The following is a 21,543-nucleotide window of genomic DNA, read 5'->3' on the forward strand; positions in this document are numbered from 1 at the left end:
ATTTGGAAGAAATGCTTAAGTATTAAGTATGGTGAATAGAGATTTTTATAAATATTTATATGCTATAATCTTTTACTTCCTAGCTAGTCAGTAAAGCTCAGTGCATTGTAAATAATCTCCATGGTGCATTGGGCTTATTTATTTTTGCCAAATGACTATCAGGGGAGTGGAGACTGTTATGGGAAATCAGACAAGAGATAGGGGTGTGTGTGTGTGTGTGTGTGTGTGTGTGTGCGCGCGTGTGCGCGCGCACAAGTGGCAAGCTGTTATTCGTGCCCCCATCCTCAAGCCTGCCAAATTAACAAATTCAAAAGAGATTGTAATACATTTAGTCTATATTTTCTAGATAAATTTCTTATACCTTCTATTCATTCATCCACTCATTCAACATTCACCATCTACACTGACAATCTCCTTGCAGTCAGGCACTGTTCTTATTACCACAGACAGAGATGAATAGGCTACAATACCTACCCTTAAATAACTCTCATTATTGTATAAGAATCAATCCTTCTCTAAGGCCCTCCTCCTTGCTTTCCCAGTTATTTCCTCTAGAACGCAATACCTGCTTGTGTTATTTTCCTCAATGCAGCTGCAAATCAAGGCTCTTTTTTTCTCCCCCGCTGTACAGCATGGGGATCAAGTTATTCTTACGTGTATACATTTTTCACCCACCCTTTGTTCTGTTGCAATATGAGTATCTAGACATAGTTCATTTTTTTTTTTTTTGGTCTGTTTGCCATTTCTTGGGCCGCTCTTGCAGCATATTGAGGTTCCCAGGCGGGGTCCAGTTGGAGCTGTATCCACCAGCCTACGCCAGAGGCACAGCAATGCAGGATCCGAGCCGCGTCTGCAACCTACACCACAGTTCACGGCAACTACGGATCCTTAACCCATTGAGCAAGGCCAGGGACGGAACCCGCAACCTCATGGTTCCTAGTCGGATTCGTTAACCACTACGCCACAACGGGAACTACTAGACATAGTTTTCAATGTTACTCAGCAGGATTTCCTTGTAAATCTATTCTAAGTTGTATCTGATAACTCCAAGCTCCCCATCCCTCCCACTCCCGTTGGGCAGCCACAAGTCTATTCTCCAAGTCCATGATTTTCTTTTCTGTGGAGATGTTCATTTGTGCTGGATATTAGATTCCAGTTGTAAGTGATGTCATATTGTATTTGTCTTTGTCTTTCTGACTCATTTCACTCAGTATGAGAGTCTCTAGTTCCATCCATGTTGCTGCAAATGGCATTATGTCATTCTTTTTTATGGCTGAGTAGTAGTCCATTTTGTGTGTGTGTGTGTGTGTGTGTGTGTGTGTGTGTGTGTGTGTACACATACCACATCTTCCTAATCCAATCATCTGTTGATGGACATTTGGGTTGTTTCCATGTCCTGGCTATTGTGAATAGTGCTGCAATGAACATGCGGGTGCATGTGTCTCTTTTAAGTAGAGTTTTGTCTGGATATATGCCCAAGAGTGGGATTGCAGGGTCATATGGAAGTTCTATGTATAGATTTCTAAGGTATCTGCAAACTGTTCTCCATAGTGGCTGTACCAGTTTACATTCCCACCCACAGTGTAGGCGGGTTCCCTTTTCTCCACACCCCCTACAGCACTTGTTAATTTGTGGACTTATAATGAGGGCCATTCTGACTGGTGTGAGGTGGTATCTCATGGTAGTTTTGATTTGCATTTCTCTTATAATCAGCGATGTTGAGCATTTTTTCATGTGCTTGTTGGCCATCTGTATATCTTTCTTGGAGAACAGTCTATTCAGGTCTTTTGCCCATTTTTCCATTGGTTGATTGGCTTTTTTGCTCTTGAGTTGTATAAGTAGCTTGTATATTCTAGAGATTAAGCCCTTGTCGGTTGCATCATTTGAAACTATATTCTGTAAGTTGTCTTTTTGGTTTCTTTTGGGTTTCCTTTGCTGTGCAAAAGATTTTCAGTTTGATGAGGTCCCATGGATTTATTTTTGCTCTTATTTCTATTGCTTTGGGAGACTGAGCTGAGAAAATATTCATGAGGTTGATGTCAGAGAGTGTTTTGCCTATGTTCTCTTCTAGGAGTTTTATGATGTCCTGTCTTATATTTAAGTCTTTCAGCCATTTTGAGTTTATTTTTGTGCATGTTGTGAGGGTGTGTTCTAATTTCATTGCTTTGCATGCAGCTGTCCAGGTTTCCCAGCAATGCTTGCTGAATAGACTTTATTTTTCCCATTTTATGCTCTTGCCTCCTTTGTCAAAGATTACTTGACCATAGGTGTCAGGGTTTATTTCTGGGTTCTCTATTCTGTTCCATTGGACTGTCTGTCTGTCTGTTTTGATACCAGTACCACACTGTTTTGATGACTGTGGCTTTGTAATATTTCTTGAAGTCTGGGAAAGTTATGCCTCCTGCTTGGTTTTTGTTTCTCAGGATTGCTCTTTTTTTTTAATTAAAAAAAATTTTTGGCCACACCCAAGGCCTGCAGAAGTTTCCAGGCTGGGGATCGAACCCTAATCACACCTGTCACCAGAGCCACAGCAGTGACATTGCTGGATCCTTAACTGACTAAGCCACAAGGGAACTCCCCAAAGCTCTTTTGAGGACTGTTATCCATGTCTGCTTCTTCCAGAAAGCTGAGAATTACTGTCTAGCACTTCTTGGCCTCTCCTTTTTTTCAAATTTAATTTTTGTCTTATATTGGAGTATACTTCACTTACAACGCTGTATTAATTTCAGGTGTACAGCAAAGTGAATCAGTGATACACATACATATATCCTTTACTTTTCAGATTCTTTTCCCATGTAGTTTATTACAGAAGATTAAGTATAGTGCTGTGCTATACCAAGGGTCCTTGTTTCTTATCTCTTTTATTTATAGTAGTGTGTATATGTTAATTGGGCCACTCCTTTTAAGACTACTTGTAGGAGGAATTGTATGTTTCTCTCATCTGCTATGAAGTGACTGGATATACAAGAAATAGAGTCAAGAGAGAAAAGTATTTGTTGTGAGGGAACAGATAAAAATTCTAAAGAAAACGTATATTCTCTTTTCCTTGTATATCCCTCAAGATCTCTGTGAGAGAGAAAATAATGTTTACATAATATCTAATCAAAGGTTATGGTTCATGTTATTCTTTTTAAGAACAATAAAAATAATGAACAATTCTAAGTTATCTAAATTACATTTGTTGTGACCAAATCTATAAATTCCATTCAAATTATCTTGGTATTGTGGTACTGGGGTATGCTTTTCCAACATGAGAATATACTATAGAATACCCAGAGCACTCTAATTTTTTGCCATGGGAAGAAACAGCAATGTTTTTTTCTTTTTTGTACTTAAAAAGTGCAGCTTAGACAATTTAGAACACAATTCAACTATTAATGAAGAGAGATATATCACAATAGTTTTTAAAATTTTTTTGGTTGCACTTGTGACATGTGGAAGTTCCCAGTTCCTGGGCTCGGGATCAAACCTGTGCCAAAGCAGTGACAACACCAGATCCTTAACTTGCTATACCACCAAGGTATTCCCACAATTGTTTTGTTTTTTGTTTGTTTGTTTGTTTTTGTCTTTTCTAAGCCCATGCCCCTGGCATATGGAGGTTCCCAGCTAGGGGCCTAATCGGACCTGTAGCCACTGGCCTACACCAGAGCCACGGCAACGCAGGATCTGAGCCGCGTCTGCAACCTACACCACAGCTCACTGCAACACCGGATCCTTAACCCACTGAGTAAGGGCAGGGACCGAACCCACAACCTCATGGTTCCTAGTCAGATTCATTAACCACTGAGCCACGACGGGAACTCCTGCCCACGATAGCTTTTAAAAAATCTTTTCAGGGAGTTCCCGTCATGGCGCAGTGGTTAATGAATCCAACTAGGAACCATGAGGTTGCCAGTTCGATCCCTGGCCTCGCTCAGTGGGTTAAGGATCTGGCGCTGCCGTGAGCTGTGGTGTAGGTCGTAGACGTGGCTCAGATCTGGTGTTGCTGTGGCTCTGGAGTAGGCCAGTGGCTACAGCTCCCATTAGACCCCTAGCCTGGGAACCACCATATGCCTCAGATGCAGCCCTAGAAACGGCAAAAAAAGACAAAAAAACAAAAAAAAAGACAAAAAACTTTTCAATTTACATTGAAGAACTTAACACTTTTTTTTTTTTTTTATGACCCAAGGTATGAGGAAGTTCCCAACTAGGGACTGAATCCAAGCCACAGCTGCAACCTATACTGCAGCTCAGCAACACCGGATCCTTTTACTCACTGGGCCAGAGATCAGATTCTCAACCCACTGTGCCACAGTAGGAACTTCAGAACCTACTCTCTTTAAATTTACTGGTAAAAATTTCAGTGGTAAAAAATGCCATGCTTTACCTATATTTTAATATCCATTATCTCATTTGACCCACACAACAATTAAATGAAGAAGATAGGAAATGCATTATCTTCATTTATCAGATCAGGGGAACCTAAAAGAGACTAGTGACTTGCTCATGCCCTCACATCTTAGGTCCAGAGATACAAACAGAACTGAGGCCTCCTGATTCCTGGACCAGGATGCTTTTTATTATAACATACTCTCTTCCTAATAGCTTTTAACATCTATGATCTGTGGCTGACAAAGTGCCTAAGGAAAATCCTATCAATAAAAGAGCAAGCTACCAAGTTAGAATCTAACAAAATGTGCTCAAATTACATTGCTTTCCTTTGGTTTTATTCTTATTTATTCCAGGCCAAAAAAAAAAAAAAAGAATAAATAAATGCATACCACCAGAAATTTACCAAGAAGCCAGATATTTCACAGTTTTGTGGATTTTGTGCCCAGTACTAATCCATATATCATCCTTTATTTGCAAATCTTTTATATTACTGGGGATCAAAGTCTTAATCATAAAATAAGAAATGTTGCTGAATCTAACTCATCTTTGGCAACTAAAATTTGTCAGTTTGTGCTCTACCAGACAGGCCTCATTATTTATAGACATGATTTAGTTTTTTGGTAAACTGATCTTTTCAGTAGGGCATAAGAGCACAATATTTCTGTCACTTTCTATTTTGACTTCATAACTAGGGATAATTTTATGATCATTTGGGTCCTATTCACTCCCAAACTCCTGCAATTTAATTCTGTATATGCTCTGGCCAGGACAACACTGCAATTCACAAAGACGTTTTTATTTTGAGCATGCCCATTAGAGGAGTTCTCATTGTGGCTCAGCAGTAATGAGCCCAACTGGATTCCATGAGGACACAGGTTCAATCTCTGGCCTCCCTCCCTGGGTTAGGGATCTGGCATTGCTGTGAGCTGTGGTGCAGATCACAGACACAGCTTGGATCCTGTATTCCCGTGGCTGTGGCTGTGGCCAGCAGCTGGAGCTCCAATTTGACCCCTAGCCTGGGGACTTCCATATGCGGCAGGTGTGGCCCCCCCCCCCCAAAAAAAGAAAAGAATGCCCATTGGCTCCAGATATGAAATTGAATGATGTCAATTATTTAAAAGAAAAAGAAAAGATATAGAAGGCAAAAATGTGATGGGAAAGTAACTTTTGATTTGAATCTCAAAAAATGATGAGATAGTCCTTGTAAAAACTCATTGAATGTTTTTGGAATGAACACATGAATGAGTTTATTGGTGACATATATTTTAGCTATTACCTTTTCTAATAAGCCACTGACATCCCCAGTTGAGATGCTCCCGTTTCCACTGCACCCCACCATACTTGTCTTAATTTGTCACCAATGTTGCTATTGTTGAGATTAATATCATTATTATTACTATATTTACTTAATTGTAAAATAAGAAATGTTGCTGAATCTAATTCATCGAAGGCTGAAGCAGTGAGATTAACTAACTCATCTTCCAAGTCACATAGTAAGGAAAGAGTCATTTGTCATCACTTGCTACTTTTATTATACTCACTTTTTACTTATCTCTCTACTACCCTGTCAATTTTTTGAGAATGGCACCTGAGTCAGAGTCAGATTCAATAATTACCAGAACTGTAGCAACCAAAATTCAATGAATATTTATACTGCTTTAGGTGGCTGACCTCATTTAAATGAGATCCAAGTTGCTGCACCAGTTTAAATTCCCACCAACAGTGCAAAAGTGTTCTGTTTTCTCCATATCCTTGCCAACACTTGTTATTTCTTGTCTCTTTGGTCATAGCCATTTTGGCATATGTGAGGTGATATCATTGTAGTTTTCATTTGCATTTCCCTAACAATGATGTTGAGCTTTTTTTTCATGTGCCTGTTGGCCATCTGCACATGTCCTTTGGAAAGAAATCTATTCAGGTCCTCTGGCCATTTTTTATTTTATTGTTATTATTGTTTTTGGCTGCAGGTTGCAGAGGCTTGATGTGCGATCTCAGGTCCCAGACCAGAGATCAAACACAGCCTGCAATAGTGCAAATGCCAAATCTCAAGAGCTAGACCACCAGGCAACTCCCAGGTTGTTTGCCTTTTTTGTTTTTTAAACACATACTTTAAAAATTTTTGATTTGTGTGTGTGTGTGTTTGCAGTGGCTTAATGTGGGATATCAGTTCTCAGGTTAAAGGTCAAACCTGGGCTTCAGCAGCGAAAGTGCCCATTTTTTAATCAGGTTGTTTGTTTGTTTTTGAGTTCTTTGTATATTTTGGCTATTAACTCCTTATCAGATATATCCTTTGCAAATGCCCTATCTCATTCAGTAGGGTGGCCTTTCATTTTGTTGTGTTTCCTTTGCTGTGCAAAACTTTTTACTTTGAGGTAGTCCCATTTATTTATTTTTGCTTTCATGTCCGTGTCTGAGGAAACAGATTCAAAAAAATATTGCTAAGACCAATGTCAAAGAGTGTACTGGCTATGTTTTCTTCTAGGCCTTACATTTAAGTTTTAATCTGTTTTCGGTTTATTTTTGTTTGTGGTGAGTAGAGTAGTCCAATTTGATTCCTTTGCATGTGGCTGTCCAGTTTTCCCAACACCATTTATTGAAGAGGCTGTTTTTCCCCCATTGTATATTCTTGCCTTCTTTGTCATAGATTAACTGACCATATAAGCATAGGTTCATTTCTGGGCTCTCTATTCTGTTTCATTGATCAGTGTGTCTGTTTTTGTACTAGTACCATACTATTTTGATTATTGTAGCTTTCTAGTACAGTTTGAAATCAGGGTGCATGATACTTCCTGATTTCATAAATTTTAAAAGGATTTTTCATCATTGTTCATGAAGAATGTTGGACTATAAATTTCATTTCTCACAAGTTTTTAGATTTTGATATGAGTTATGCTGATATCACATAATGAATTGGGAAGAGTTATCTTCTTTATATTCTGAAAAAAAACTGTGTAAAATTGGTATTATTTCATTCTTAAATGTTTCATAGAATTTGGCAAAGATGCTATCTAGGCCTGGAGCTTATTGGGTCATTTTAAAATTGTAAATTTAATTTCTTTCATAATTTTAGGGCTATTCAAATTTTACATTTCTTCTTGTTTTGATTTTGATAAGTTACACTTTTCAAGGAAGTACACTGAATCTAATTCATTAATCTTATAGCATAAAGTTATTCATAATATTTCCTTATTATCCCTTTATTGACTGCAGGTCCTATGATAATATCTTCTTTCATTCTCTAATTTTTTTTGACTGGCTAACTCAGGGTTTATCAGTTTTCTTAATCTTTTCAAAGAATATACTGTTGTCCATGCTGATTTTCTCAAATGGCTATTTTCTATTTCCTTTTAAAGTCTCCATTATTTTACTTCTTTTACTTTCTTTCAATTTATGTTTTCTCTCCAGCTCTTTAAGTTAGAAGCTTAGAACATTAATTGTAAATCTTTCCTCTTGTCTAGCAAAAGTATTTTAAGTTATTTATTTTCCTCTAAAGGCTGCTTAGCTGCACCCCACACATTTTAGTGCTTTTCTTCTTCTTTTTTTATGGCCGAACATATGGCATATGGAAGTTCCTGGGCCAGATATTGAATCAGGTATGCTGTGGCAACAAAATATCCTTTAACCCACTCTGCTGGGCTTGGGGTCAAACCTGCACCTCTACAGTGACCTGAGATGCTACAGTGGGATTCTTAACCCATTGCGCCATAGCAGGAACTCCTAGTACGTTCTCCTAGAAGTGTAGATCAGGTTACAGTTTGAAAAACACTATTCTGTAGCCAAGACATGGAAGCAACCTAAATGTCCACTGATGGATGAATGGATAAAGAAGTTGTGGTACATATACACAATGGAATATTAGCCATTAAAAAGAATGAAATAATGCATGTGCAGCAACATGAGTGAAGTCAGACAAAGACAGATATCATATGATATCAACTGCATGTGGAATCTAAAAAAATGATACAAATGAATTTATTTACAAAACAGAAATAGACTCACTGGTATGGAAAACAAACTTATGGAAACCAAAGGGGATAGTGGAGGAGAGATAAATCTGGAGTTGGGGATTAACATATACACACGTATAAAATAGGTAAACAACAAAGACCTATTGTATAGCTCAGGGAGCTATATACTCAACATCTTATAATGGAAAAGAATCTGAAAAAGAATATATGTACATATACAATTGAATTACTTTGCTGTATACTTGAAACAAATAAAATATTGTAAATTAATTATAATTTTTTTTAATAAAAAGGCCATTCTGGTGGAGGTGGTCATGAGTGAGCCTAACTTATCCCCAGCCTACAATATATGCAGTTAAAAATTATTATAATAAATCCAGTGAAACACAAATAGACTGGGAAAATACATTTGCAACATACGTAGCAAACTTTAATAACTTCATTACATAGAATCTCATAAATCAATAAGAAAAATAGACACAACTAATAGTGCAAGGAATACAAAGAGGCAATTCTCAAAAGAAAGAAGCTAAAAGGCCAATAGACGTGATAAACCATTAAGCAATAATAAATATCATTATCTTTCAGATTGGTAATGATTACAAAGTGGAATTAGACTCACCAAGAAGAGGGTGTGGGAAAATGAGCACAGTTTCATAAGTTTTGGAGGAACTGTGAACTGATACATTTCTAGGAGGAAATCAGTCATCATGTATCAAAATGTTTAAATTAAAGCTCCTTGACCCAGAGATTTCTCTTGTAGAAATGTATGCTAAGAGTATAATCAGAGAAGTCCACAAAATTGTGTATACAGGGATACTAATAATCAAATTGACATAATAGCTCAAATTAGAAAAAAATCTAAATTGTGGTGGCTAAATAAGGATATTGCCATAAATGGAATATTACGTAGTTGATATTTTCACATTAAAAAGTGCTCCTGATCTATTGTTGTTTTTAGAAAGCAGATTATAGAATACCATTATAATAGATAACATTTATGTAAAAAAAAGAGTTTATACAGGCATGTAAAAATCTGGAAAAATAAAGAGAGATGGGATTATGAGGGATTTTCACTTCACTGTATTGTTTTTTTCAGTACTCATGAATTATTAGGAGAATCTATACCCACTAAATGTACTAAAAATAATTGTATACAAAGTAACAAAAAGTAAACATCTTAAAATTTTTATTTTATTATTTATTTATTTATTTGGCCATGCCCACAACATGTGGAAGTTCCCAGGTTGGAAATGGAACCCACACCACAGCAGCAACCCAAGCCACTTCAGTGACAGCACCAGATCCTTAACCTGCTGTGCCACAAGGGAACTCCAAAAATTTTTTGAATGAAGATGCCTTAAAGGCAAAGACTGCAATTCCAAATTGGTTAAGAACCTGTATTATGCCATGGGTACTACTTTTTATCTTTATGGAGCAGGAATAGTGAGCAAAATAAAACAGAAGACTGGAACTAATAGAGAGCCATTTGTATTACCATTGATTTTTCTCCATTCTCTGTAAGTATTATCCACTTGGCAAAATTTACTTCTATAACATTTAGGGTCTCTCTACAGCTCTTCTTGATCAAACTACTTCCTTTCACTCCTCATTCAACAGATTCCTAGGCTTACCTTTCTTTGAAAGCACAGGCTGCTGACAAGATGGACAATGTAGAAAGGTGAAAACATCAGGGAAAAAATGGATAGTTTGATTTATGTTGTTAACTCTGTATGGGAAGCCAGACATAACAAAAAAACTTGCTATTTTTATTATAATCATATCCTCTTCTTTACTTTTTATAGTTAACTGTATTGCATTTGTATTCAATCCCCAACTAAGAACTCTGTTCTCAAAACTTTGCACATACCATGGATGCTTGTATTTGATTCTGTTCTGTCACAATGCCATCATGATCTTGGTGAGACAGCTGTCACTCTAGGTGAGTGGACATGCAGGTCTCCTCTCCTTTGCAGAAACTGAGTATGTAGGCTTTGTTTGTGGTCAGCCAATGGAGTTTGTAAACCACTTGTGAACTGAGAACTGGCAGGTCAGTCTCCATGCTGGGTAATAGGACTCCAGAGCAGTAAGTTCTAGCACTCTGGTTCTTGGCGTAGGTCTGGACAGCCCCTAAATGCAAACGTACTATTCTATCCAGTAGGGTGTGGAGGAAACTCAAGTGCCACTCCTGACATACTTGCCATCACTTGTCTAGGATTTTCTTATATGTGGCAGGCGCCCCCTAGTGAACAGATGGACTTCAGTTGGCCTCACTGTAAAAGAGCAGCTGGGGAAATACTCTCAGTAATGGTTTTAAGAATTTCACATTACATTAAACAAGTAAAGATGCGAAGGTTTTGTGTGTGTGAATGGGAGTGAGGGTGGGGATTTGTTCTACATAAAAAGCATCCCGGGTCTCACAATATAGAAGTAGTAATCAATCTGCTAGATGAAGTTCAAACTAATCTGATCCTTGGCTAGGCCATCTACTCAAGTGCATGATCATTACCTGCTCTCCAAATATAGACACTTGACTAGATTTTTTAAAAATATAGTTAATAGTTTTTAGAATATGACTGATACACATAACTTTGGGTTGAGACTTGAAAAACTATAATTTCAATCCAAAAAGCCTTTAAGCTAGTAAATATATTTGATAAATAACATTGTATTTGGTTAATTTCAAAGAAAATAGAGCATTTAATAAAGACTTTGGTTACTTCAGTGATCAAATAAATCAGTTACTTTTAATTATCTCTTCTTTCTGTAAAGTGTCTGCTATTTATAATAGCCATTTTTTAATGCTCTCAAAAATGTTATCCTTTTGACATCATGATAGATATTTATCAATTATTATTTATAGCACTGGGTTAGGTCCTCAACAAAGAACCCAAAATAATTCTTATCCTCTAGGATGCTTCCCCTATGAAATAAAGTCAAAGAACAAATAACCAGTCAACTGGAAAATAAATAAATAACTATGACGAATTATCTTAGTGTCAAAGAGCAGAAGAAATCAACCTGCACTTCCTGGCCTTTAAATGGAGCATCCTAAACCAACAATTGGATAAAAGGTTACACAAAAAGTAGGTGACATGCTTAAATACAAGTAGGCAAAATGTTATCAGGATGTTCTCAAAGCTCTTGCTCTATGTCAGAAACTATCAAATTATGAACCGTTTGTAGCCTAGTGTAGTTTTGTTACTTTTCAGGATTCACTTTTCAAGGGTAGGATTATCTTGCTGCTTCCCCTCCTCTTATTATTATCCAAATACCTTTTTTTCGGTTTTTTTTTTTTTTTTTTTTTTTTTTTGGTCTTTTGAAGGCCACACCTGGGGACATGGAAGTTCCCGGGCTAGGGGTTAAACCCCAGCTGCAGACGCTGGCCTGTGCCACAGCCAGAGCAACACAGAATCTGAGCGCTTCTGAAAACTACAACACAACTCACCACACCACAGCTCAAGCAACCCACTGAGTGAGGCCAGGGATAGAACCCGAGTCCTCACGGACACTAGTAGGGTTCTGTACCGCTGATCCACGACGGGAACTCTCAAACACTTTTTTTTAATTAAAAAAATATTTCCCCTCTTTCGCCTAGAGTATCTCGTTTCCTGAGCAGATAATGTCAGATTCACCACAACCCCTTCAGGTGCAAGCAGACTTTAACTGTAAGGCCTCTCTCTTCTTTGAACTCCTAATGACTTTATTTAACAAACATGGCTTTGACTATTTTCCACCTTAACAGGGGCTGCTGAACTCATGCAACATTCATCAAATTATTTGCTAATTTGTACATGAGTGGACCCCAAAGTCCATTCTCCATCACTGTTGCTTGAAAATAAATATCCCCTTACCAATTTTAAGGGATAACTTGTGTTACTTCCTTTCATGGTGACAAGCCCGTGCAGGTGTAATGGAAGGAGGCAGAACCCAAGGAAAATTGACGTGAACTACAGGTAAGGCCCAAAGCACGTCGCTACCCTCTTCTGGCCCACAAAACACATTTTCCTGTCCAGTTCCCTAGGACGCATCCCAGGCGGATGCGAGGTCACCAGTGGGAAAGCGAAGGGTTCCTCCGCAGGGGCCTGCTGGGAGAGGGAGGCGGGGAAGGGGCCTGGGGTGACCCGGGGGAGATGACAAGGGGCAGCCGCCGGGTCTCGATCTGCGCTCCCGCGAAAGCAGGGGTGGATCAGGAAGAAGGGTGCGGGGCGGCCTGCGCCTGCGCAGCCCTGGCTCCCGTCGCCCCCCTACCCCCGCCCCCTGTTCCCCAAGCTGCAGCATCCCTGCGCAAGAGTCCCCGCACGCGGGCGGGAGGAGGGGCGCGCCGGCCCTCCGCCCCGCGCGCGGCCACGTGACGCCGGCGGAGGAGATTGGAGCGGCGGCGGCGCGCGGCGGCAGACTGGTGCAGCGCCTGGCGCTCACGGAGGGATCTCTTCCTCCTCCTCCTCCGCCACTCCCCCCACCCCCCTCCTGCTCCTCCTTCTGGAGCTTTGACGGTACCTTCTCCTCTGCCCGCATCGCCGCCGCCGCATCCCCCAGCACCGCGGCGCGCAGAGGAGGAGGGGAAGACGCAGCTGGGCCTCCACCGTTAGAGGGGTCCCCGGCTGCCGCTCGGTCGGTCGACCGGCGCCTCCGAGATCACCCTCCAGCGGGGTCTCCACTCCCTCCTCCCAACGCCGCCGGCGCCCGCTGGCCGCAGCGATGGGGCTCCTGGACTCGGAGCCGTGCAGCGTCCTGAACGTAGTGTCCACGGCGCTCAACGACACTGTGGAGTTCTACCGCTGGACCTGGTCCATCGCAGGTAAAGCCGCTGGCTTCCCATCCTCGCCCGGCCCTGCGGGAGACAGGAGTACCCGGCCCGGCAGCCCCCTGCCTCCTGCGGCTGTTGGGATGCTGCGGATCAGAAGAGGTGCAGGGCGCGGGGACCATGATCGGGAGCTGGTTAATCGGATCCGAACGTTAAGGCTTCCCCCTCCCCCCGACGCTTGCACGGTTTTCCCCTGCGCTTCCACCATCTCCGATCAGATTCTCGGATGCAGGAGCTGACATGTCAGATGGAGCCTGTGCTGCTGCTGAGAGCTAGTCGCGGGCCCGCCCCACCCTGTAGTCCCACATCTCCGGAGCTCATCTGACAGTTCTAACTTACGCACTGGGATGGGTTTTAACCTTTAGTAATGTTCCCTACAGTGGCTCGGGGAGAGAAAAGGGCCCAGGGGTCGCTGTCCTTTAGCTTCTTTGGCCTCCTGGTTGCTTTGCCGCACCTGCTAGTATTTTCTTGTGTAGCTCATCTATCTGTAGTATGATTTGGAATGAAAAGTAAAAAGCCATTGTTTGGCTCCTGGAACCTTGGAGAAGCTTAGTTTCTGAGGCTTTTTTCAACAGCCAGTATGTTTGAAGTGATTGTGATGGCTTTGCGCAGTGCAGTGCAGTCGTGGGGAGGGGGGAGGCTAAAACACCGGGAAAGAAATGGGGAGTCTTTGGGAAGGGGGTCTCTACAGCATCACCTAGAGGTTGTCCCAGAAACCTACATGTGAGCAGTTTTCTTAAATGGGCAAACTTTTCCCTTTAGCCTTTGCAGTTGGACAGGGATGGTCAATTGGTTGAACTCTGCAGCTCTTCTCAGGGGTAGCAATGTGATACTATTTTTATATGGTACCGTTTGTTTTCTTCATTTGCTTTAGTTACTTTGGGTCAAAGCCTTTACACTTTTTTGAGATAAACAATTAGTTAACAGGATTTTGATTTTATGATTTACCCTTTTCTGGTCCTTTTGCCTTGCATCCTAGCACGGGAGGAGATTAACATTTACACGTTATGACTGTGTTTCCCTTCCTCAGAAATGGAAATCTATTTCTATAGTTTTGTGTTTGTTAAGAGTAAATGGGACCATGATGACAGCATGTATACAGTACGATACATGGGATAGAGGTTGTGGAAAAAAATATGTACTGGAGTTATTTCTGTGTGAGACAAAAGGATTCTTTGGCATTGCTGTGGCTTTAACTTCTTTAGAAAAGTGTCTTCTTTTTCAGAGGATCTCAAGTTTGACACTGAGAAATAAGCTAATTAAGCCTTTGCACTTGAAAAAGTGGCTAAAAGGTTGGAGTTCCCATCACTGCTCAGCGGAAATGAACCCGACTAGTATCCATGAGGACTCAGGTTAGATCCCTGGCCTTGCTCAGTGGGTTAAGGATCCCACCTTGAGGTGAGCTGTGGTGTAGGTCACAGAGGAGGCTCGGATCTAGTATTGCTGTGGCTGTGGTATAGGCCGACAGCTTCGGCTCCCATTCGACCCCTAGCCTGGGAACTTCCATATGCCTCAGGTTCTGCCCTAAAAAGACAAAAAAAGGAAAGAAAGAAAGAAAGAAAGAGAAGGTAATTAAAAGGCAGTTTCTAATGGAGTGGTTCCTTTTTAAGTCTTTCTTCTATGGAGTGTACGCCGAGGTTATGTGGTACCTACAAAAACTGGGGAAGATATATATGCTTCCCTTCTCTCTGTGATTTTGGTTATTTAAACATTGCGTCAAGGTTTCCCATTACACAACTGTGCAGAGCTTAACATCAGACAAGTTCTTCAACAGATAATTCACTGCATTTTGCATACTTAAGAATTCAGACATTGTCAAGGTCCTCCAATCTCCATATAGCCAGCCACACCCGGGAATTCTCATTCCTATCTGTCTTCCCTCACAGCTTTCCCACCTCTGGAGCCTCAGGAAGAATAATGGAGGCCAAAGGTAGAATACACCTTTCTGTGATGGTTAATTCCTTCCTAATGATGCTGGTGTTAAATAAGTCACAAATGAAATAGGGAACTTTGTGCCTCATGTGAAAACTTTCTACTAGCCTGTGAAGGGCAAATAAAAGATGTAATATCATGGGCCAGGCCTGAGAAGTGAGAGTAGCCACTGAAACGCAGGTGATCTCTCACTAGCAGGCCAGGGGGTAGGTATTCGCTCATACTCTGGCTATCCATTTAAGAAACCTGAGATTGCTTCCTCGTTTTCAGTAATGAACTACCTAATGTAGGTAGAGATAGTATTTCTTAACCAACTGAGAGGCTGAGTGGGCTAGATTCTGTTCTGCCTTGCAGCTGTGTGAGGAGGAATATTTCAGACTCAGGCAGAATAGGTGTGAACCCTATGGTGCTCCATTTCCTTTCACACCACCCGCCTCCCTGGCAAGCTCTGCCCTCCTCTCTGGTTCATTCACACTAAGGATCTCCTTCCTGTAATTTCATCAAAATTTGTGTGAAGGAGTTTCAGAGTGGAAATGTAGCTTATTAGATGAAGCTAAAGGAAAAATTGATGAGTCAGATGTTTGGAAAGGGGAGAAATAAAACTGGGCAGAGAGAAGGATGGTCTTGAGAAATAATGATGAGTGTGGTGAGAGGAAACAAATCATTCAGGGAGCAGAAAATGGGCCAAGTCTCTGTGCCCTGAGTGCTTCCATCTCCACGCTTAGTTGTGTGCTTCTTTCTATTCTATCAGTTCACTAAGTATTTCTCTGTGCTGAAGTTTTTTCCGAACCAAAGCTATTTTGGTCTGTCCTAACGGGAGTAGTTACAAATTTGTAGAGTGTATTTGACAATCCCAAACATTTTTGCCCTAGGGCAGTTTCTGGGAAAATGTCATTTTTGTGCTGTTATAGCAAATGGTGTGATTTAATAAAACATGTCCAAAGCAATGTAGCAAAGCTGGGCTTTTCCAAAACAGATCCAACAAATGCAGACTATGTCCCATATATTATATGAACACAGAAAATGTTCCTTGTACTAGATCATCCACACTTTATACAATAGAACTGAAACTTTGAAAGAGCTGTACTTTTAGAAAAACAGCAAAAATAATTTTTCCCTTCTAAAATATTTTTTGATGTTTTGAATAAGTAAGTGAATCTTGTTTTAGAATATATAGGAAAGTATAGATTGATACAGGACTTTTTTTTAACGTTTACTAGGATAACTTTTATGTTAAACAGAACGAAACAAGAAGTACTCACAAAAAATGATGTGTGTTTTCCATATACATGGAAATAAATGCGTAATTTAAAAATCTAGATAGCTACAGAACAGACTGGATACAGGACTTTTTTATACCACTTGGTGGCCTAAGAGTAGGTACTCCGATGTTGTGTGTTTTTCCTTCTATTCTTTCATTTTATGAGTCCATTAAAAATTATTAAGGCTGGGATCCTAGGCTCAGTGTATATACCTAATCAAGAAACATTGTATATAAAATTTGAAAACTGTTGTCTTTTTTTCCCTTTTATTTTTATTTTTTATTTTTTAATGATTTTTGTTTTTTTCCATTATAGTTGGTTTACAGTGGAAAACTGGTGAGTCTTAATATCCCTCAACTTACAAATGCCCTGATTGTTTACATTATCCATTGCATGTATCATTTTACTTTTTATTTATTTTCATCTTTTAATTTTTTTAAGATTTTTATTTCTTAATCACAGTTGATTTACAATGCTCTGTCAATTTCTGCTGTACAGCAAGGTGACTCAGTCATACAAATATATGTATGTGTGTGTATATATACATATGTATATATGTATTCTTTTCTCACATTATCCTCCATCATGGTCCGTCACAAGTTGCATGTATTATTTTAATAAATACTAATTGGTAGCATTTTGTATAGCTGACAGTGACATAGAAGCATCCCAGAATGGTAATAGCCCACATTCCCACAATAAGGCCACATGTCCCTTGAGCTTCAGTATTTCTTTTTGGCCATGCGTTTTTTTAAAAAAGAGCTATCCTTCACGAAGTATGCATGCCCCTGTGTGTGTGTTGGGAGGAGGCGGTGAAAAACTTGTGTCTGCCTGGGAGTTCAAGCTAGAGCCTGAAAGCCCAGTCTGGCTGCTTTCCCCTCCCTTTGCAGGGCGAAAGGCAGAAGGGAGGACTCCTGTGGGGTGATGGTGAACTTTGGAAGCTAGGCTTCTATACTCCTCTCTTCTTAGCTCATCATGTGCCATGGGCAGGCGAGGGGCTGGGCCCTGGGGAGAGAACCAGAATGCCTGGTCCCTGTCCCACGGCAGTGCAGGGGTCACGGCCACTCCTTCCTGGTGTCATGATCTGAAGGCCATGTGCTCAGAGTCAATCAGGCCTTGCTGGGCCCAGGGAAGGTCAGGAAAGCCCTCCTCCACTCTTCTGTCTCCACTTCTGTTTGCCCTGCAGTCTTGAGCCATGAGAGGAGGATACGGGAGCTGTCTTTAGAGGATCTCTATTCTTTCACCTTGTGGAGCTGGTGGAGGGAATTTGATAGGTTGGCCAAGGCAAGGGGCATTAGACCCAACAGTCCATGGAAACTGGGAACGTGTTTAAGGGCCAGCAAGTCAGCCTGGTCTGCTGAAACGGGGTGAGGGGTTGTCGCAGGGGACATTATCTCAGCTCAGATAGGCTGAGGCCTATCCCAGGGATTGCTAGGCCCCAGAGGAGCATGGTCTTAAACATTATCTGTTAGTTACATTGGTTTCATTATTTGTCACAGGTAATGTGTGGGTTTTTTTTAATCTATGTTATTATCTAAAATAGGTTTTGTTTGGCCTAGCCTGGGAACTCACTTATCATTTTCAATGTTCCTTTAAGAAAAGACATTCTCAGTTCTAGGCAGTTAATTAAAGACAAACATGTGGACTGTTTCCATCTTCTAACGTGGGATCTTCCTTTGCCAGTGTTTTTAATGAGGTCCTAGTCCTCCCCTACCCTCATAATATCCCTGAAGCCTCTAGGAGGTCAATACCATTTTAGGTTTTGTTTTGTTTTGTTTTTTGTTTTGTTTTTTGTCTTTTTTAGGGCTTCATTTGTGGCATGTGGAAGTTCCTAGTCTAGGAGTAGAACGAGAGCTGCAGCTGCCGGCCTACACCACAGCCACAGCAATGTGGGATCCCAGCCGCTTCTGTGACCTATACCATAGCTCGTGGCAGTGCCAGATCCTTAACCCACTGAGTGAGGCCAGGGATCAAACCTGCATCCTTATGGATCCTAGTTGGGTTCATTTTTCCACTGCACCACAGCAGGAACTCATGTTTGATTCTTGTTGCTTTTTCCCTCACCACTGGTTTTTTTGTTTGTTTTTTCACCACTGGTTTTGATGGCAGACTTCTGGACTTGAATGTCTGATGCTTTTGTCCATTCCTCAGCAGCACGTAGTGAAACATCCAATCACAGATGGAATTCCAGGAGTGGAAACAAGGCAAATTCTAAAACCAGTGTCAGGACGCAGTTGTGTACAATTAGATTCTTTGGCTTAGGGAGACAAGGTTTTCAGGATTACATAGACAACAAACAATGATGTTCTGCTATAGAGCACAGGGAACTATACCCATTGTCTTGTGATGGAACATGATGAAAGATAATATGAGAAAAAGAATGTATGCGTGTGTGTGTGTGTGTGTGTGTGTGTGTGTGTGTACACATGACTGAGTCACTTTGCTGTATAGCAGAAATTGACATAACACAGTAAATCAACTATAATTTTAAATTTTTTAAAAAAAGATGTCAAAGAATTACATACACAATTATATTACACAGTGCTTTTGAGCCACCAAAGAAGTTGGTCCTCCTTTTACAATTCAAAGTTTTATTTTTTTTCTTAAGTCATATGATAATGTCATTAGTGAATGATTTAATGTTATTAACCTAAGTATTAGGTTAGATGTACTGAGTCACTTATCATTTCGAGTTCGGTAACAGAATCTGTTTTTTCTCATATCAGATGGCTCTTTTTTTTTTCATTCTCGGGACGTTTTTCCTGTTAAGGTGCTGTTGTTTTATTTTCCCTTGGAATGAGAATGGATTAGAATATATGTTTTAAGAAGTCATCTGGGTTTTGGCTTTTAGAAAAGAGAAGGGAGGAAATACATGGCCTTTCAAACCAAGTTTCTATCTTTCCTTTCTAATCTGGTCAGTCAGCATTTCCCAGCCCACAGACCTGCAGCTCCAGCCAAGTTGGTCACTCAGCCTTGATTAACACGTGTGCACAACCTCCTTGATGCTCTTATTGTGCTCTTCCTCTTGGCTCTGCTGCCCTTCCCTGTGGCTGCCTCTCCACATACCCTTCAGCAGACCTGGCTCAGTCTCCCTCCCACAAAAAGCCTTTCTTGCTGTGGTACCCAGAGTGGTTCCTTGCTCCATCTGATCCATCACCCTCAGTGATGCTCATATATTTCCTTGTGCTGTTCCTTCTGGGACTCTCATCTTGCAGCTTTAACCTTCATTATATTTATCTCACCTTGTTTTTTCTACCCAATTTTAGTGCCCATACATTTTATTGATTTGATATGACCCCCTCCCTCTCACATAATTTCAAAGAGTGATATATTCTGGTTGCTAAATACTGATAAGGTTTGGGGCCACCCTCAATTACAGAAAGTTTTAAAAATGACCTTTCTCATTAGTTAGTCATCAATTCAATTCATGCTGACTATGTTTAATGAAGGCATCAAACTCTTAAATCATTTATTAGCACAAAACACTTAACTTTCAAAAGGGATAAAGTCAGATATCCTTATTCCTCTGCCTTCATTGTCTGTGCTGAAGCATTGTGGTGTATGTGGAAGGCTTGGTATAGGAAATGGGAAGAATGCTGGACTGGGATTTAGATTTATCCCAGTCTGCTGCTGTTTGCTGAGACAGTTTGGACTGGCCCTTTGCTTTTCCAACTCACCTTTTTTATTTATTTATTTATTTTTTATTTATTTTTTTATTTTATTTTTTGTCTTTTGTTGTTGTTGTTATTGTTGTTGTTGTTGCTATTTCTTGGGCCGCTCCCTCGGCATATGGAGCTTCCCTGGCTAGGGGTCGAATTGGAGCTGCAGCCACCGGCCTCCACCAGAGCCACAGCAACGCGGGATCCAAGCCTCGTCTGCAACCTACACCACAGCTCACGGCAATGCCGGATCGTTAACCCACTGAGCAAGGGCAGGGACCGAACCCGAAACCTCATGGTTCCTAGTCGGATTCGTTAACCACTGCGCCACAACGGGAACTCCCAACTCACCTTTTTTATTTGCAAACTGAGCTGAATTAGGTCATCTCTAAGGTCTTATCTGGCTCTTAAATTCTGGCTATAGATGCAATTTTTAAAAAATTCTATAAATAAGTAAAGCGATTTCAAATAAACATATATTAATCCCGGAAAAACCTCATTCTATGCAATAACTCCAGTCATTTCCAAGAAAACTGTTATTAGTGCTGCCCAAGTAGTAGAAATAATAGACTCATATTTAGTCCTTTTTACTTTCTCTTATCTGCTCCATAAGAAATAGGTAAGGAAGTAGAAAAACAAAGGAATACAGATATTTAAGCACCTGTTTTGACATGGCACTGTGTTTGTTGCTGTCATACTTTACCTATTTAATTATCCAGCTTTTCCTTGAACAACCTGGTGTTAAGTATTTTGTCAAAAATAGTAGCAGTAACATTAAAGAATAAGTTTATTTTTCTGAGGATGGCATTTTATGTGGTCTTGGACAAGTTATTTCTGATTGTTTGGTCTTACATTTCTGTAGGTACAATGGGAAAGTTTCAAACTACATGCTCTCTAAGGCCATTTTATTGACTCATAGTATCTCCTGAAGCAATGGCTTAGGTAGTCTAAACTTAATCTTACTTTATATTTTTCTATAGAACACATAGATTTTATTATACATTATTAAAGAAGCTTTTCAATTATAGGCACTTTATCTTTGAGCATTTCTAACAAATTTGGAAGTATGGCTTAAAATTTTTGTAAAATTGCTACAAATATGTAGGTTTTAGCATATGGGGAAAACAAAAGAAATTAAATGATTTTGCTATTAATTAAAAAAATCTTTTGTTGTATATTTTTCTCCATGTAATATTATCAGTATTAAACCTATGCCTCAATATGCTACATTTTTATTTTGTGATCACATTTTAATTAGAAAAAAATATTGGAATTTGAAGGCAAACACATTAATCCACTGAAGGAATCAGTTATTCACTATCCAGTGTGATCAAATAAAGGCATTTGTGATTTTGAACTAGAGTATTTGAAGGAATAGGCTTCTCTGTTCTCATTTTATTTGTTTATCAAATGAAAACTTAGGCACAGGTATGTATCATTAAAGAATTCCATGTTTCTGTCCACACACCCATGTCCATAGCAGCACGAGTCACAATAGCCAAGAGGTGGAAGCAATCCAAATATCCACTGATGGGTGAGTTGCT

The 21,543-nt window shown here is 40.1% G+C and overlaps 1 protein-coding gene and 1 pseudogene across 2 annotated transcripts in view; one reads left to right on the forward strand and one right to left on the reverse strand.

Moving 5' to 3' along the window:
* Positions 1 to 9,048, reverse strand: part of LOC125120661 (serine/threonine-protein kinase 17A-like) — a 32,336-nt pseudogene extending 23,288 nt beyond the window's left edge.
* A 3,646-nt stretch (positions 9,049 to 12,694) lies between these two features.
* ELOVL4 (ELOVL fatty acid elongase 4) overlaps positions 12,695 to 21,543 on the forward strand; it is a 31,679-nt gene continuing 22,830 nt past the window's right edge. For both annotated transcript variants that reach the window (XM_047763385.1, XM_047763394.1), the window contains exon 1: positions 12,695 to 13,140. In XM_047763385.1, the coding sequence (XP_047619341.1) occupies positions 13,041 to 13,140 (100 nt within the window). In that variant the 5' untranslated portion in view covers positions 12,695 to 13,040. The remainder of the gene's footprint in view (positions 13,141 to 21,543) is intronic.

The sequence above is a fragment of the Phacochoerus africanus genome, chromosome 2 (genome assembly GCF_016906955.1).
Source record: "Phacochoerus africanus isolate WHEZ1 chromosome 2, ROS_Pafr_v1, whole genome shotgun sequence".
Classification (NCBI taxonomy): domain Eukaryota; kingdom Metazoa; phylum Chordata; class Mammalia; order Artiodactyla; family Suidae; genus Phacochoerus; species Phacochoerus africanus.